Source organism: Phyllopteryx taeniolatus, chromosome 3 (genome assembly GCF_024500385.1).
Source record: "Phyllopteryx taeniolatus isolate TA_2022b chromosome 3, UOR_Ptae_1.2, whole genome shotgun sequence".
Classification (NCBI taxonomy): Eukaryota; Metazoa; Chordata; class Actinopteri; order Syngnathiformes; family Syngnathidae; genus Phyllopteryx; species Phyllopteryx taeniolatus.
Window position 1 is genome coordinate 12925478 of NC_084504.1, and position 19951 is coordinate 12945428.

General features: G+C 39.7%; 1 protein-coding gene across 7 annotated transcripts in view; it reads left to right on the forward strand.

The window, feature by feature from the left end:
* The window catches only part of LOC133474868 (membrane-associated phosphatidylinositol transfer protein 2-like), a 66615-nt gene that overhangs the window by 6530 nt on the left and 40134 nt on the right, over nt 1–19951 (forward strand). For 6 of the 7 annotated variants that reach the window (XM_061766980.1, XM_061766973.1, XM_061766976.1 and 3 more), the window contains exon 2: nt 13892–14140. In XM_061766980.1, coding sequence (XP_061622964.1) covers nt 14063–14140 — 78 coding nt within the window. In that variant the 5' untranslated portion in view covers nt 13892–14062. Of the gene's footprint in view, nt 1–13715; nt 13814–13891; nt 14141–19951 lie in introns of those variants that run through there. The other variant, XM_061766974.1, reaches the window with a different exon arrangement.

Below are 19951 nucleotides of genomic sequence, written 5' to 3' on the forward strand. Positions count from 1 at the left end.
AAGGTAACTAACTATAAACCGTCAAACAGCTGCCTCATAGCGGGAGTGTGAATGACGATATAGCGCGGGTTCACTGTCTGCGTGGCATAATAATTCACACTGGTTTCCTAAAAAGAAGACAAACTATTGATGTTGTGCTTTCCTAAAAAGAAAAGCGCTGCCCCTTCATTGTTTTTGGTCCTGTAAGTATCATCCGGAAGGAAAGTGCTCCCCACGCTTCCTCTTCTTTTCCTCTGGACACCTGACTTTGACGGTAACTATAAATAAGACCAGCTTCCCCCTCCCCTGCCCCCCTTCACGTCGCATTCTTCTCACAGACGTTTTGGGGAAGTCCATGTTACTTTTGTGTAAGGTTTTCAGACAAAGCTGTTCAAAGTCTAGCATATGTGTATGTGTGTGTGTCTGTGTTAGAGCAGTACCTGGATTTATTGGCTTTGTGCTTGCTTTGATAAGGAAAGGTGATAACGTCTTGTTTTTCCACAGAAAAGGAGAACATGACCTTGACGAAAGAAAGGGACAAATGGCCTTTTATGGGCCGCGAGAGTGAGAGAGATGCTGTGTTCAGAATGATTCACTCAGTCCCTACGCCCTAATTACTATGTAGGGATTTTATATAGTGGACTTTGACCTAGATAGTTCCTATAAAAATCCATATATAGTGATTAGGGGGTAGGGAATAAGTGATTGATTCCAAACCCAGCGAAGGTTTTCATATACTGGACTACATAGTTCACTCACCATTCATATGAAAAATTGTTTTGGAACCAGTTAATTACTTTATTGCTGTGGCATAATTACAACATGGTTGATCAGTGTCGACCTTCCGTAATACATATTCAACAAATAAATCAAGTATAACAACATCACAGTGGTGCTTTCAAATATGAGTGACTCGACTGACGAGTTTTTTAAGATGTGAGCCGTCTGGATGATTTTTTGATTTGACTAGCGAGCAAACATTTTAGATATGAGTGCTGTAGCTGGCAGTGAACTTACAACAAGCAGCCGTTTGGCTGCTCAAAATTGTTCAAAAAAGAAGCTTCAACCTGTTTATTGTCATTTATGAGCAAACTAAACATTAAAGGTCCCATATTTTGGCTATTTTGACCACCATAGTGACTCTCTAACATGGACTTAGGATAAGTATAGTATTAGTATAAAAGTGTCCATTTAATTTAAAAAAACACCTTGGTTTTGTTATACGAGTATCCAGAAAAGGCCCCTCTGACAGCTCCTTCTGTTTGACCCAGTTTTGTATCCGCTTTGTCCATAATTGGCTACGACTGCCCCCTTTCCTCTGATTGGTTGCCTCCGTGTGGAAGACCCACTTGTGAGAGGAGAGCACACCTGTTTGTTGTGTTGACGGCCCTTGCTCGGGAGGCGGAGATTTTCGCAAGTGACGTAGATAAACTCCAGAAATTCAAATGACCTGATTTCAGGCCTCTCGGTAGAAAATTGTCTGGAACTCAGGAATGACTGGATGATTTTAACTCATATTTCACGTGTTTACAGAGTAACCATAGACTCAATATTCCATCCCAAATACTAGAAAAAGTTGGTTTGGTAAAATTTGGCACCTGTAAGCAGCGGCCATTTGAAGACAAATATAAAAATACTCACTTGGATATTATATATAATGAACTAATCATGATGCTGAAACCTTGTAATTCTTCACATTATAATTAGTCATGTTAATACTATATGTTTTATATAGTGCATTATTATAGAGTGCTATTTTCCCTATTAAAAAACAAATCAACATATTTGTTGGTCTTTTTTGGGGAGGGGGGGGGATAGACACAGCTGCAGGTGCACTTTCAATCACTTTCTTGAACAAACGGTAAAAATTCAAACTAATAAGAACAGTCATACGCCAGCTGACAATGGCCACAACTCATGCCGAGTCACTCAACACGCAGATCGACTGACGGGTAAACCAGTTAACAGCCAGCCAACTCTGACTCTCATTCGCTGACTCCAACATCACTCACCAGGCCAGGCCAAGCCTTCTAAAAGCCATACACTCCCAGTCACAGATACTACAGTAGAATGTGATGATGGTGACCCCAAGTGGACAAAAATAATACCTACACCTCACATGGTGATATAATTGCGTTGAATAATGCAAAAATCATTTTTATTAGATTACTAAATTAATAAATTGGATAATTGGTAGAATACTCAATTCTAAGAATAGATTCTAAATTTCATTCTATTTGATGACTGCAGCCCAACTCACTACACATTCAAACAGCACTACAAAATGGCAAACTCACTATATAGGCATCTATATAGTGATTATATAGGGAGTGATTCCCAACTCAGCCAGAGAGATGGTGCCGGAAAGAGCAATTTTTGGGAAGAGCACTTGGTGTGTAGCCCACAAAAGTGTTGGATGTATTTGACTAAAAGCAAGCCGAGCGTCTCAAGTTCATATGTTCCGACGCCCCCCATGAGGAATGACTCATTCATTGCTATTTCCCCATCACAAGCTTCACAGGATACGGGTCGTTGTGATATGGCCGTACCTATCTGCTGATCAGCACGTGTCTTTATAGCGTTTGACGGGTGGCTTGTTAGGGTATGTTTACTACAACCATGGAAAAGCATACAATTATCAAAGTACAAACAAAAAAAGTTTAATATTAGTGTTAATAAAAACTAAACTTTTTTGGGGTCTTACTGATTTGGATTAAATGTAATTGCACATGCCCAACACATTTGTTTTTTTGGGCTCCAATAAATGCAACTATATTATGATAATGACTTTTCTAAAATAATTTCTTTATTCTGGTAAATTATGACTCTACAAAAACACTGACTTAAAATAAAGGTAGTATGGCTTCAGTGGTGTAATATTCCGACTTTATTCTTGTAAAAATGAAACTTTATTCTCATATTATAATGACTTTTCTGAAAAAAGAACAACTTTAGTGTCGTTTCCTTAAAACAATGACTTGATAATTTTTACCTTTTGTCATTTGTTTTACAAGAATTTCTCATGGTACAATGACTTTATTCTAAGAAAAATGCAACTATATTTTTGTAATATTCAGATTTTTCTCAACAAAAACCCTAACTTTAAAATTCTCATAATATTCTGACTTTTCTCAAGAAAGACTTACTGGACAAATGACTTTTTCACAATGAAATGTTTTTTTTTTTGTAGGAATAAATATAGCTTGAATTTCATAATTTACGACTTAGTTTTTAGAAACCTTATTTTACGAAAAAAAAAAAAAAGGAATATAAATCAAACCTATTTTCATGTAAATGTTAATGGTGATGTTTTCAAAAAGTTTGTGGAACCCACCCCTTGGTCACTTAGTTTCTTTATTCGATGTTTGTTGGATCGGTAACAATCAAGTAAAAACATACCTTTAGACAGTAAGTATTAGCTATCTTCCAAACCATGAAGTAGCCTAACATGGTCAAAGAAGGCTTTTGTTCTTTGATTGTTAAGCATCATCTTTTTTTTTTTTTAATGAATGACACCTGCAATTCTGTCTCTCGGGACCGATGCAGGAAGGACATTTGTGTGAAGGCCATGCAAAACAATCTCAGTGTGATTTCATGACAACTCGTTTGCATAAATAAAAAAAATAAAAAAAAGTCAGGCATGAAGTGTGTATGCAAATCATAGTAACAAAGGCTACCATCAGTAACACACTACGCCGCCAGGCACTCAAATCCTGCAGTGCCAGGCGTGTCCCCCTGCTTAAGCCAGTACATGTCCAGGCCCGTCTGAAGTTTGATGGAGAGCATTTGGATGATCCAGAAGAGGATTGGGAGAAAGTCATATGGTCAGATGAAACCAAAATAGAACTTTTTGGTAAAAACTCAACTTGTCGTGTTTGGAGGAGAAAGGATGCTGAGTTGCATCCAAAGAACACCAGACCTACTGTGAAGCATGGGGGTGGAACCATCATGCTTTAGGGCTCTTTTTCTGCAAAAGGACCAGGACGACTGATCCGTGTAAAGGAAAGAATGAACGGGGCCATGTATCGTGAGATTTTGAGTGAAAACCACCTTCCATCAGCAACGGCATTGAAGATGAAACATGGCTGGGTCTTTCAGCATGACAATGATCCCCAACGCACCGCCCGGGCAGCGAAGGAGTGGCTTCGTAAGAAGCATTTCAAGGTCCTGGGGTGGCCTAGCCAGTCTCCAGATCTCAACCCCATGGAAAATCTTTGGAGGGGGTTGAAAGTGTGTGTGTTGCCCAGCGACAGCCCCAAAACATCACTGCTTAACTGCTTAAAAAATCTGAAACATTAATTTTACTGCAGAACTTACTGCTGGCAGTTTGCAATTTTTCCCCATTTAAACACCATGAAATGTCTTCCCGTTTACGCCACAGAAAATCCCTTTTATTTTTAGCGTTTTGTTCCCTTCCTGTACCCGTAGTGAACCCAAGCGTCATCTCAAAACCAAGGTGTACAGTATGTACCCAAGCGCGACTTTTCGGCGTACCGTTTCCGAGCTGCAGCAGGAGCAGCGAGAATCCGAATTAGGCCCCCGGTTGTGCTCTGTGGGCTCCGCTTCCCTCGTCACTCTCGACTCCCATCTCAGCCACCAATGAGCGGCCAGTAAGCCCCCTCGGTGTCTCCATGGCAACCCTGTCCGCCCTCCCCTCCTCTCCCCCTTGAGCAATGATGGCGCGGATACACGGGCAGGGAAGGAGAATGCGTTTTGGCCTCGGGCATTAACATTTTGCCTCAGAAGGTTGGCAGCCTGCGTTCCGTGTTTATTCGTTATTCCAATAAGCTCAGTGCCAACAAGCACATGGATTCTATGTACGAGTGTTATTCGTCCCATGACCAAGCTTGTAACTCAATTGACTTGTATATCAAATCAATTTTGATATGATGTGTCTTTAAGGGGTGTGGTCTAGTGAGTGACGTCAGCAGCTGGAGTCTGCGTGTAAGCGTCTGGGTGTGTGTTGTGGTCTACAGCAGCTGCTTGCGAGTGTTCTCATTTTCTATTTGTGGCGATTGTGACCGTCCTTGCCCACATGCATTACACTACCTTAATTGCTCCATATTTTTTTTTTGTTTTTGTTTTTTTTGCCTACGTGGGTTTTCGCCGGGTACTCTGGTTTCTGCATAGTAGGTATAAATTGTCCGTATGTGTTAATGTGAGTGTGAATAGTTGTTTGTGTATGTACCCTGCGATTGGCTGGCGTCCAGTTCAGGGTTTATCCCGCCTCTCGCCCAGCTGGGATAGGCTCCAGCTCTCCCGCGACCCTAGTGAGGATAAGCGGTATGGAAAATGGATGGATGGATGGATGGATGGATGGATGTCTATCATAGCGGGATGCATGAAAAAGTCTCAAGACCCATGCGTGCATGGAAAAGTCTCAAGACCCATGCCTGAAATTGAACAGGAAGTTGGCCATGTTGATTTGAAGTAGGCATTTTGGGCGGATTGCACGTTTTCGTACTTTTACAACCAGGGAATTTGCCCAAATTTTGCCCAATCAGAAGCAGCTATCCTAGACAGATGGGCTTTCACCTATACTGTCTCATGTAAAGGCCTTGATCTTTCACTCATTCACTGAAGCTCTGTAAAGTTAAAGGGAATCAAAGAACAACAACAAAAACATTTCTTGTAGGCCTGTTGGTTGAATGAATTAACTAATGGTCTGGTCTAAATGACAGCGTAGTCACACCTTTCCGTTATCGGACCCAGGCCCCCCCAAGCGAGTTATGTAAAGGCTGCGCGGCATGAGAGATCCTTGTTTAACCTTGTCGCGTAACTGATTAATCCCAGTGTCATTTGCATATAAGGTCATCTAATTTTGGATGCGAGGTGAAAGCATGGTAGACGGCGGTCCCCTTTTCAGCAAGGCCGATGAGCACCAGCCAGGTGTAAGAAGAAAACAATGGTTCCCCTTTTACAAGCGGGAAATTATTGATGTCCATTTTGAATTAAATCCTGCTTAAATCCTACGAGAGGTCTTCTTCATAATGCGCCACACATTTTCAATGGGTGACAGGTCTGGACTGCAGGCAGGCCAGTCTAGTACCCGCACTCTTTTACTACGAAGCTACGCTGTTGTAACACGTACAGAATGTGGTTTGGAATTGTGTTGCTGAAATAAGCAGGGGCGTCAATGAAAAAGACGTTGCTTGGATGGCAGCATGTTTCTCCAAAACCTGTATGTACCTTTCAGCATTAATGGTGGCTTCACAGATGTGTAAGTTACCCATGCCATTGGCACTAACACAGCCCCATAGCATCACAGATGCTGGCTTTTGAACTTTGTGTCCATAACAGTCCGGATGGTTCTTTTTCCTCAACGACACGACGTCCACTATTTCCAAAAACAATTTGAAATATGGCCTCGTTGGAGCACAGAACACTTTTCCACTTTTCATCAGTCCATCTTAGATGAGCTCAGGCCCAGAGTAGCCGGCACCGTTTCTGGGTGGAATTGGGGTTGTAGTTGTCTTAATGACTCTGTAGCCGGCCCCTCTTTACATTCTGTGACATCAAATAGTTGAAATGGTTAGTTTTATCTTTTCAAATTATAATCATCGTCAATATCGTATCTAGCATCTCAAGAGTATTAGTTGTCTAAACACCTGTGTATGTTAGATGTAAAGTATAAGCCACCTGCAAACCAAGGCTGTTTTGGAGTCTTAGAGTAGGAGGAAGATGAGGAGGAAGATGATGATGAGGAGGAGGAGGAACACAATGGAGAAGATGCTCAGAGGGTGTGGGGGTATTTTTAGCTCATTCCCTTCGTACTGCAACGATGACTAAAGAACAAGGGCAGGATGCACATCCCACAAGCTTCTTCTTCTTCTTCTTCTTCTTCTTCAGAATCTTCGTGTTGTATTTCTGAGGTGACATCCTGTTTGATGAGCTCGGATTGGAGGTGACGTGAATAAAGCGTGTTTGTGGCACAGTTGCCGCACTATTGACATCAAACAAGCGTCTTTGTCACAAACCTCCAAAACCTGATTATGTAAAACAATCCTAATTGCCACACCATTGACCAGGCAAATTGTTGACTTAACTAATATTTTTACTGTCTGCGGACAAATATTAAGACACACAGCAATCGATTTCAGTGAAACCTCAACATATTATATTGCGGTCATATTAAAAGCTTCTTAAAACCTTCCTTCTTTTGGAATGTCATAATAAACCGAAATAAAAAGCAAAATGCAGTCCCGAAACGAGTTCATCTGCTGATGCTCGCTGAACTTGTGTGATACGTCTCATGTGATCTCTATCATGACACTAGACGAATATTTAGGAAAAATGTTGAGGTTGCACCTTTCTTTGGAATAAGTGTTGCACAAAGCTAAAGTAAAAGCAAAACGCGGTCGCTAAACGCGCTACTATAAATTGAAGGCTGATGAGGTGTAGGTTTGCAAGGTGAACCTCATCACAACGGATGAATAGTTAAGAAAAATGTTCATTAAAAAAGTTTTTTTTTCTTTTCTAAAAGTACCTGGCAGTGTTGTTTTCATTCATTTTATGTGAAAAAACCCTGACTTTTACCTGAAAAAAGTTTACATTTTATGCGAAAACTTATAATTTTATTTTTAGTCACAAGTTTGTAATTTTGAAAAAGAAAAAAAAAATTCACATGAAAAACCCATAGTTTTACCTGGAAAAAAAGGTTATAATTGTATGCGAAGAAGTCACAATTTTCACAAGTAATAAGTCTATGTGTGAAGTTGTAATTAATTTTATTTTATCAAGTTACAACTTCATGTGAATTATTTGTAAAGTATCTGGGAAAATCTTGTAATACAAAAAAAAAGTTGTGATTTTACAAGAAAGAAGTTGTAATTAACAAGAAAATTGTTAATTGTACCTGAAAAATCTCTAATATGGTAAAAAAAAAAAAAAGTTTTTTTTTTAACCTGAAAAATGTAATTTTAAAATAAAAATTTGATTTTATTGAAAAATTTCAGAAAAAGTTTGTCATTTTACGTGAAAAGAATTGCGGTTTTGCAGGAAAAAGGTTTCCTGGGCTAAATCTTGTCGCTTTGATGACTCACTGAAGTGACGAGATGGGCAGTGGTGTTTAATTCTTCTAAATCAAATGGGACCGCAACCAGCTCTTCTACGATGCATCTCATTATATCCCCATTTATTTGCATCAATTCAATTGCGCACAGATGCACGCGCACACACAGACACACACACACACACACACACAATATTGTCGTAAGCCCTTTGACATTTTAACTGGACGTCTAGATAAGCACATCAACCCAATCGGCGATTGTTGTGTCGGGCTGTCGCGGCTCGTCTCGTCTCGTCTTGGCAGCAGTTGCTACGGCCTGAGTTGTCTGCCCTTGTCGTGTGGAGGCAACGGCGTGTGAAAGTGATCCAGCGTATTTTCGGCGAGCCAACTTTTTCCTCTGCCTGTCTAAGCAGAGATGTCAGAAGCTTGGCAGGAGGGAGGGAAGGAGGTTTGGGAGAGCTTGGAAGTCCTTTGGTGGCATTATTAAAGTATTATTAAATGATTATTAAATTGTTGTTCATTTATTATTAAAGAAGTATTACATTATTATTATTATTGTTAAATTATTGTTCCGTTATTATAGTTCTTGTTGCATTATTGAAATGCGACTAAATCATTATATTATTTGTCAATTATTGTTACATGATTACATTACTATTAAATTATTTTTAAATTATTATTTAAATTCAGTTAGTAATATTTTATTATTATTACATTATTAAATTGTTGTTGCATAATAAACTATTGTTGCATTATTATTAAATTATTGTTAAATTAAATTAATTGTTATTGTTGTTACTTATTATTATTTTTAAAATTAAATTATTAAACATTTACTTATTATAGAATTCTTGTTGCCATAGCATTAACATTCAACTAAATTATTGTTGAAATATATTTGTAATTTTTAAAAATCAAATAATTGTTACATTGGCATAGTTATGTCTCATTATAAATTATTGACACTATTTAATTCTTATTATGATTATATTATTTAATTATTGTTACATTATTTTAAAATTCATGTTTACTTATGATTACATTATTGTTTAATTATTTTCAAACTATTATTACATGTTTGCTTATTCAACTATTATTAAATACCTTTTTGCATTGCTATTAAATTATGATTACGTTAATGTTAAATTATTAGAAAATTATCATTTAATTGCTTTTGATTTATGGTTAAATGTTTTTATTACATTATTGTTCCAATATTATTAAACTATGATTCACTTTATTATTCACAAATGTATTATTACTTTTATATTAAAATTATTATAAAAATATTCATCTATCCATCCATTTTCCATAACGCTTCTCCTCACTAGGGTCGCGGGCGTGCTGGAGCCTATCCCAGCTATCTTTGGGTGAGAGGCGGGGTACACCCTGAACTGGTCGCCAGCCAATCGCAGGCCTATTAAACTATTGTCATTTAATTATTCCTTTATTATTCCATCCATCCATCCCTCCATTCTCAACATCGCTTATCCTCGTTAGGGTCACGGGGCGCTGGACCCTATCCCAGCTGACTTGGGGCGAAAGGCGAACTACACCCTGAACTGGTCGCCAGTCAGTCACAGGGCACATATAGGCACAGACAACCATTTGCACCCACATTAACACCGTCACTGAGTGGGAACTGAACCCACGTTGCCCGCACCAAAGGCAGGCGAGTGTACCACTTCACCATTAGTCACTCTTTATTATTCCTTTATTATGAAATTAATGTTACATTATTATTATTATTATTATTATTACATTATTGCGTTTTCATAAAACTATTATTAAATTATTACTATGTTATGTTTGAATTATTGTAGTTGTTCTAATTGACGTGTGAGCGTGCGCTTAATACATTAGATTTATAGCGCTGTAGTCGACGTGTGTTGTGACAAAAGCGGTTGTAGCCGAGGGCCTCAAATGGATCAGCATTTCCAAGAAGAAGGCTCCAGATGAGGCGTGCAGTGGCAGCACTCCGCTCGCGGCCATCCATAGTGAAGTGCCAACGGGATCCTCGCCTCCTGCTTTTTTTGCACCGCTCTTGCGTCACTGCCTCCAGGGGGGGCTATTTTTAGAAGGGGGCCAGAAAATTCTCCCAGCAAACGTCAGGCGCTCTGCTTGCGTATGCCCGGATTATTGTGACGGAGCTATTTTTATACTGTGTGTTTTTTGGGTCAAGCGCGGTGCTCGTACACTGGAGTGTTACAGGTCTTGCATCTGTATCGGGTTCCAAGGGAAAGCCGGAGAAAGGGATTTAGAAAGGGCTGCCTGTGTTTAGTGGTTTGTTGTGCTCCTGTAAAAGGGATTATACGTATAGGCCATAATCTATACGGTTCTCAAATTTTGGTCTGTGAGCTGTAGTTTTAGGGCTCAGAAAAATAATTCGCAATAAATGATGTCATAATGTTTTTTTTTAATGTGCATACCTACATATCTTTACCATTATAGCATAATTGCCTATGTCATTTTTAAATTACTGTCACAACATCAATAAAAAAATATGAATGTGCTTGCTAAAATATGTGTTTTTTCTTTATGTCTGTGTCGATTCTCAGTTATCCACGTCATGGTAATCCGCTAAGGGTCAATGGAGGCAACTGAAGTCTTCCTTTTTTCTTTCTTGTTTTCTAAAAACGATAAAAAATTACTGAGGAAAAAATGCAATTAGGCTTTTTAAAAAAAAAAATTTTTTAGGCAAGACAAGGTCAATTTATTTAGATAGCGTATTTCGTACACAAGGTAACTCACTGGTTTACATGATTGAAAGCATTTCAAAACAAAGTGGAAACAACATTTAAGAAAAACAACGTAGAAAACAAAAAGTGTATTTATCAAGATCATACAGTGTTCCCTCAACTATTCAACCTCTTCTTTATTATTCACTTAAAAATGTGCATATTTGCTATATTTGTGCTCTTTTTTAAATGCACCAAGATGGTGTCAAAGCACTGCTTTTCTATTACACAGGGCTTTGTCTCATAGAAAAATAGTGGTGGGTGTATTTGAAGTGAGTTAAGGTGCTTCATTTAGACAAAAGCAGTCTTTTGCCGCCATCTCCCAAATTTTCTATATTCGTGGCATGACTTGGTCCTTGATGGGGGTTCACTGTAGTCCAAATTGAAATGTTAAAATAAAGGACTGCATCAGTTTACATTAAAATGATCTCGGGATTAAATTACATGTTAATAGAAAGTCATAACAAGGAGGTTTGGGCTTCCAAACCCTACGATCTTCACCACTAAATCCTAGGTCTTGAGACCTCTCTGGCTTTCCTTCCGGCCCCTTTCACGAGCCTACTTTTGTCCAAGCTTTTCCCGAGTGGACAGTAATTTTCAGCTAAAAATTGTGGCGTCCTGCTCAGGTTTTTTTTTTTTGTCCTCCAGAGCGCTGATGATGAAATTCCCCCAAAAAGCAAGCTACAATAAATAGTCACTTAGGTAAGCGCTCACTAGTCTGTATGTGCCTGCATGTGCCTGCTAGCTTAAGTTGTGTACCCCCAAAGGTCAGCGAGCTGTCGCTTGGGGGTCTGAAAAATAATTTGCAATAAATGAAATAAATCTATGAAATAAAGGTGTTTTATAATTTTAAAAAGTGCATACATACATACAGTTACCAACCAATCAATCCTCCCTAGTTTAGATTTTGGCCAATTACCTGACATCATTGAAAAAAAATTCATGATTTTAGGGTCCGAAGCAGGTCGGGGGCGACAATCTTAAATTATGAACGTGTTTAATATTTACGACCAAAATGCTCCGTGTGTGTGGAATGCCGACTTCTCCCGAGTCATGATGCCGAGAATGGTGAAGTGGCACAGAACGTAGCCAATCAAAGACGCACCCAATACTGACAAACACAGAAGCGACCGTAAATGAAAACAAAAATGTATTACCTGATGTTGTTTTATGTATAAAACTGGGTTCCTCAGACAGCAAGAAGTATTTTCCAAAGCAAGTTGTTTATTGAGAACGTCGCCATTTTATCTCAGGATCTCAGCTCTGGCAGCCTTCGGGAACGTTCAGGAAACATCGGCACGTATTCGGAAATGTTTCTTCCGCTTCGGTTTTGTGAGATTACGTGTGATCACGCGAGACTTTGAGCGCAGCGGTGCAATAGAATCTTTGTGTGTGGTGTGCTGTGTTGACATTCTTGGAGCACACCACACACATGACGACCAAAACTGTTGAATGCCTGATTTTTTTTTATTATTTTTTTTTTTAAATCTTCGTGTGGGGTCAGTAGCTGATTAAAAAAAATTATAAAACATCTTTTCAGAATGGAAAAATCTTTGTGTGTACCAGGCCTTAGGTAAGCCCTCGCTTGCCTGCATGTGCCCACGGGCTTAAGTAATGTAGGGCGCTCATTGAAAATGCGTAAGACCAAGGGGCCGCTATGCAACTCCAAGTGCCGCCACCAAAGCTGCCCTTTGTTTGCCGGATAAGTAACGCAGTGGGACTATTAGTGCGACGATTACGGGCGCCAGGCAGTAGAGAAACGTGCTCAAATGTGAGTGGACGTTGAGCTTATGCAATGCTTGCGAGTCACATTTGGATGCGTAGGTCGCTCTTTCTTTCCTCATACGTGCTCAACCGGACTAATGGACTGTGGTAAACAGGCACAAGTACTTTGTTATTGTACTTAAGTAGATTTTTCATGTATCTGTACTTGAGTATTTATTTTTCCAACAATTCTTTTCCTTTTACTCCCTGCATTTGGAAACACATGTACTGTACTTTCTGCAACATATTCTGTCAAAATAGGCATTTTACTTTTTTTCCCACAGATTGCTAAACCATGACTAAACCAAGTGGTTGTGTATTATTAAATGTTTATTTGATGTTTGATTTAATGAAGCATTTACTGCTGGCAGTATTTTTGCTTCATTTTAATTGGCACATTAAATCTGTTAAGGTTCTGAAAATGTTCTGATGTTACGCTTTCTTAAAAATACATGACTTTTGAGATATTAAATATTTATTTGATCATCTTTCTTGCAGTTTTTCCGCATTTTAAATTAGTCATTACAATTGTTTGTTTCATTTTCCCACATTTATTTGGAGATTTTGTTGTGGTCCAATGAAAATCAAGGTAGACTTTTTTGGCTGTAATTTCAAAAGGTATGTTTGGCATTAACACAACACTGCTCATCACCAAGAAGTGGTGGTGGAAGCATCATACTTTTTTCTTCAGCTGCAACTGAGGCTTTTAGACAAGGTGGAAGGAATTCATGAACAGTTCGAAATAGCAGTCGAAAAGTTTGAAAAATGTGAGAAAAGTCCTGCCAGATCAGATGAACTTTGTTTGAGGTAAGTCATTTTAAATGGTGGCAGGTGTGTGCCGACTCCCCTTGAACACGAGTCTGAATCTAATTGGTCAAATCTGAACACAGCCATATCACAGTTTTAGAGGGTTTGCACGCTTGTGCAACCATCGGGTGTGTAGACTTTCTATATCCACTGTGAGTCCAGCCTAACTCACGCCACCCACACGTTGCGTATGTACAGTACACCTCCACCATTGCCTTGTGCCCAGCGTCTGTTCGTTTCAAGGTGGCTATTTGTACAATTGTTGTTTGGAGGGGAGAACATTACGTAATGCTCCCCACTAAAACTGTAATCCCTCTTATTGCTGAGTCAGCCCCCACCATGTGATGGAGCCCAAGGTCTGGGGACGCTTGTCTTGACCACACACATGCGCGCACACACACACACACACACACACCAAGCATCGGGCCTGTGTATAAGTAGAGAAGTTTATCAAGGGCTTACTCGATCAGGAGATGCTGGATGGAGAGGAAGCGCACATGGTGAACATCCCACAGTGAGCCCTGCTAATGTCAAATATATTTGAGCATTTTCAACTTTTTCTGATGGTATCTAATTCTCTTCCCCCCTGCAGGAGTCCTCCATGAAGATGTCAGCGTGGCTGATTTGACACATTGCCTGTAGGAAACAGGAGTTTTCTCCTCTTCCTTTTCCCCTTCTCCCACCCCCAAACCCCTCTCCTTCCCCCCTACCCTATCAGTCTTCACCTCAGCCTGCGTTTTCCAACCCCACCCCACCTTCCACCATGCTTATCAAGGAGTACCGCATCCCCATGCCTATGAGTGTGGAGGAGTACCGCATCGCCCAGCTCTACATGATCCAGGTGAGGACAGCAAGGCCTACACTATCAGGAGCACTGACCTGCATTAACAACATAAATTGTAATACAGTGGTAGTGCCTTGAGACACAAGTAGCCCAACTTACGATTTTTTTTGAAATACCAGCCATCATTGAGCTGGTTATTTACTTTGACTTGCAAGTGCAAACTTGAGATATGAGTGCTGTATGGTGGCAGTGAACTCGACTCATTTGACAACAAGCAGCACTTTGGCAAATAGTGAACAATTCTTCAAAAAAGAGGCTTCAAGCTGTTTATTGCCACTACCCGTTGGCATTGATTGTCTAGCTAAACATAAAACAAAGAGAATTACGTTGTGTATTTAAAACAACCACAAAGCTTTTCCTTACAAAAGTCCTTAGCTTCGCTTAATGCTAACAAACTATGCAAAACGCCATAGACGGACTAACAAATAGTATAGTGTTGCTGTGTTCTAATCCTTAAAGCAATGGGTATTTGAGCACAAATGGTGCAACAACACATGTAGACATACAATATACCAATACTCACACGCATAAATTTCTTATCCTCTGCGAAATATGGCTACAGTGGACCCCTGCATATTTGCAGATTGTCATGCACGGATTCACCTATTAGCGGATTTTTTGGAGGAACTTATCCCCCATTATTTACGTAAACCCCTACTTACCCCTATACATGGTATTTACCCCCCCTCCCCCTATCCCCTGCTTATTTAGTTTTTTAAAATTCGATCCCCCACTTACTCGATTTTTTTTGTGAAAAGAAAAAAAACAATTCATGGCAGTTGTAATGAGCATCAATTATTTGCTGATTTTCGCTTTTTCCAGTCGGGGCTGATCCTTATCCCCTGTAAGACACTGTAATTTTACTGCAGATTGGCTGAGTCACTTAGTTGTGAAACTCTTCTTCATGTGTGTCCCTTTGTCTGTTTATACTGCCCCCTGGTGGCCAAGGCACACACACCAGAAGGCGCACAAGGGCCGGAGCAGAGTAATGGCATTTCCCTTCATTTATTTCAATGGGGAAAGACGGTTTTTGAGTTGCGAGTGTGGTCGAGGAATACATTAAACTCATAAGGCAAGGCACCACTATATGCAGTAGATGATAACATTTATGGAAATACATTTTTGCATTTTTTTGTTTTTTTTGTCAATTTTCAAAGAATTGGAATTTTCTGTCAATCAATGGTTCAGGCTTTAATAATCAGCATCTATTTTTAATGTTTTGTCTTATTAGATAAATATTGATTCTGAACTGCTCTGCATGATGTATGTGGCACAGTTGTGTGCTGTTATTTTGACTTTTTGGAGAATATTGATGATTTCTATAATTGCGAAGTGATAGTGGCAATATTAAGAGGTGGAGGCCCAGATACCAAAAGCATATCTGTCATCACAGGCTGGTGTGGCGGTGAGAGTGAGGATACACATACCGCAGTGTTTGTATCTTTAGGGTAAAAAAACCCCTCTCTTATTAGGATTTTTCCTAGCTCAAATTGAGACAGCGGAGGTGCCATTCTTATGGTACGGGAATTGGAAGTTTGCCGTTGCAGTTTTCAAGATGTCCGAATTTTTAGAGCCGGAAGCAGTCCGAAATTAGGTGTAGGCAGCCACCTCAGATTTTTTTATACAGCAAAAACCCTGCATGTTTTCTTCTCATTTGGTGTGCGCACATACTGGAGGATTTATTTTAATCCAGCGGTGCTGCCAACTGATCCGCTGTACACACAGGAGAAAGGCCGACTCGTCATAACACGCTGCATTATTTCACGCAGACCTTTTTTACCTTTGAGGCATTTTTATTTAGGATTCTTGTGTACAGTAAACCCCTGATACTAACTGATGTCCCCTTAAAAAAATGAAATTGCCTATTTCAATAGTTTAAACTGTAAATATATCACATATTATGATCCAAAAACACTAATATCATTTAATTATCATCTTACAACATAACCTTAAAAATGAATCTCTTACAGATTATTTGATTTTGATTTTTAATTGCTACTCAGCAGCGCAAAAACATACACGTCGCGAAGGCGCTCTCAAACTTCCACTAACAACGCAGGTCAAACTTAGCTCCCTTCCCCGGAATACTAAGGTCTTGATCTCTCAGTCAAGATGTATCACTTGAACATACTTCCTTGACACCAATCACTAAAAATGGTGAATTGGTGAGTTTTTCAGTGTCTAAAAAAAATTCAAATAGGTGGTTTGATAAATGGCCAACCTTGAGATGCCAAGGAAGGGGTCACTGTATCCAGTTTCATAGTTTTTATTAAGCCAGACCTAGAAATCCAAAGTCCATCCATCCATCCATCCATCCATCCATTTTCTGAGCCGCTTCTCCTCACTAGGGTCGCGGGCGTGCTGGAGCCTATCCCAGCTATTCACACTCACATTCACACCTACGGGCAATTTAGAGTCTTCTATTAACCTACCCTGCATGTTTTTGGGTTGTGGGAGGAAACCGGAGTGCCCGGAGAAAACCCACGCAGGCACGGGGAGAACATGCAAACTCCACACAGGCGGGGCCGGGGATTGAACCCCGGTCCTCAGAACTGTGAGGCAGACGCTCTAACCAGTCGGCCAATAAATCCAAAGTAATACTGTAAAATACTGACAGTTGTGTACAAACAAACGTTGTTCTGTTCACATTGGGTAAAGTAAGGGAACAAAATACCTGCAGAAAAAATGAAAACTGCTTGCATTGAATTCTCTAATAAATGAAAGATTCTCAAATAAACAAATTCATGTAAACAAAGTAAACATTCATCCATTTTCTGAGCCGCTTATCCTCACAAGGGCTGCGGGAGTGCTGGAGCCTATCCCAGCTATCATTGGGCGGGAGGCGGGGTACATCCTGAACTGGTTGCCAGCCAATCGCAGGGCACACATAAACAAACAACCACCCGCACTCACATTCACACCTAGGGGCAAATTAGAGACTTCAATTAACCTACCATGCATGTTTTTGGGATGTGGGAGGAAACTGGAGTACCCGGAGAAAACCCACGCATGCACGGGGAGAACATGCAAACTCCACAAAATGCTAAATTGATGCAACCAATATTACAGCCATCTTGACAATGTAAACAATGGGTTGTCAAAGAACAAAGAGTCCTGTCTGTAGCCTGGGAGCCATATTTTGACCACCCCTGGTTTAGATGGTGGGGAACATGAGTTAGCAGCCCCAAAAAGCAATCAGCCCAAACTCATGTATGCAAAAAACATTTTTATTTTTTTCCCTCTCTCTGGTATTTTGCATGCCGATGAGTGGAGCATGCAAAGGAAGGGAGCCGTTAAAACGCCAGTGGCCCGTAGTTACCTTTTCCCCTGACCTGCACCGTCTCGTTGATGGAAGGCTGCCGTCTCCATGGCAACCGTGACATCAGCAGCAGCATGCCAGCGGTCAGGAGGGGTTGACTACAGAGAGAGAGAGAGAGAGAGAGAGAGAGACAGACAGAGACAGACAGAGAGACAGAGACAGACATACATGGGAATTTTGGGGGTTTGGCACAGAGCATTTACATTATCAAGAGTCTTGTAATATTTGCTGCATTCACTTAGCTTTTTTTCCCCAAAAAATTGGTTTATTAAAATGCGTGTTTTTTAATTTATTTTCTGTAAGTAAATCATTGGCTAATTGATTTATTGAGAATGATGAAAATAAATAAAAATAAAAATACATTCTACATTCTGCGATTGGCTGGCAACCAGTTCAGGGTGTACCCCGCCTCCTGCCCGATGACAGCTGGGATAGGCTCCAGCACGCCCGCGACCCTTGTGAGGAGAAGCGGCTCAGAAAATGGATGGATGGATGGATGGTTGCTTTTAATGTCAATGATAAAATGAAAGAGTCAAATAATACCATTTTATATACACATTTAACATGTTTTACTTCATTAAATAATTGGTTATTTATTTTAGGTAAGATAAAATAGTAAAATTAATAATTTTACATATACATTTCAATAGTTTTGATTTACTTTATTAAATAATTGGGTGATTGATTACAATTAAGATAGATTTTTAGATTTGAGATATTTTTTTTAACTTCATCTCCTGTCACGTCTGTCCCTTTTAAAAAAAATTTTAAAAAAAATCCTTTGAGGCCCTAGAGCACCAAAGTTTCCCCTCCCCTGCTGTAGACGTTCTGTTGCTGCCCGGTTGCCACGGCAACAGTGGCAATGTAGCCCTCCATGTTTCATCATTTTCTCCGGCCATGGTCCCTTCTTCCTGCTTCCGTCCTCTGTGACGCCTCATTTTAAATTCGTCTTCGCCTCCGTCGTGTTCGGGTGAGAAATGAAATATGGCCGCCACCGCGTCTCTGCATCTCAATCAGGAAACTCCATGAACTAACTTGCACCCAAAAAAAAAAACAGGATGTGACTCCTTGACACGTACAGCAGCAGCCTTTCACGGTGACGTTGTTTTAGTTAGTGATGACTTGTGTTGGCCGCGTGGCCAACACACGACACAGACAACAAAATCAACTTCCCCAGAAATAATCCTTTTTTAAATTTGTTTTTTATTTTATTTTTTTTGCAGATACAGCAGTGCATTGAGATACAAGTTTTTTGTTCCATGACCACGCTTGTAACACGTATCTGAAATTTTTTTGGGGTAATGGTTTTTAATAATAAAAAAGTTTTACTCTATAAAAAGTGTTAATTCTATAAAAACATAGTAATGACATAATTAAACAGTGTAAAGAATTAAGGGTTTTTTTGCCACACTTTTTGCTTTAATTCAATGGACATTGTGCTGCTCCTTCTGGTGTGCATGCCTTGGCCACCAGGGGGCAGTATAATTAGCAATGTGACGAGTGGACATCATTGTTGAATTTTTTAAAAAACATAGACACAACACTTCAAACACCTCTAAAATCCTACATAAATTCAGGAAAAAAAACAATTGATTACTAGTACATGACACTAGTACTAGTACATGACCTATTCTACGGCCCATACTGCTCTTCTCACAAATAAATAATTTGCTTTATTTATGTTGAATTTTTGGGGCAAGTGACACTACTGGAAACATTGCTGTAATTTTGACGTGTCGACTTGGAGAACCCCTGGGAATTTCGCCCCGAACGAGCTTATTTGTGAATATTTTTAACTGAAACTTGTCAGCCAATCGGAGAAGGGGTTCACAAAGTAGCAGACGAAACAAAAGGCTTGAGGAGAGAATAATAATAATCATCAAGTTATACTGTTTTTCACCAGATTTTCTAAAGGCGATATCACAACAAACATTTTTTTCCTCACTCTAAAACTCAATTTCTCCGGAACCCATCATCGTGGTGGGTTGTACCCAGGTTGAAGTGGCCATTCCACTCAAACTTAATATTTTGACAGACTGTCATTTTGGGGAAATCTTGTCATGCTGCTGTTATAACATACGCATACAGACGCACACACAAAAAGAGTTCCACAACTGACTCCGTCACTGCAGTAATATTAGTCGTTCTTCGCAGAGGATGAACAATTGTCCACTAGCTTAATGCTAACACATAATTGGAAACAGGCTAAATAATAGCATCAGTGTTACAGTGTTATAACCTTTTAAGCAACAGATACCTGAATGGTGGAGCAACACATGTAGACAGAAAACATAGCAATACTCACATCCATATATTCTTTATCCTCTGGGAAAGATTACTAATATTACTGTGGCTTACTGATCAGTTGTGACCGTCTTACATGTATATCCATATGTCTGTATTATCCTGCTCCCCAGGTTGCCGAGGTGCACACACCAGAAGGAGCAGCACAATTCCATTGAATTGAAGCAAAAATGTGGCAAAAATGT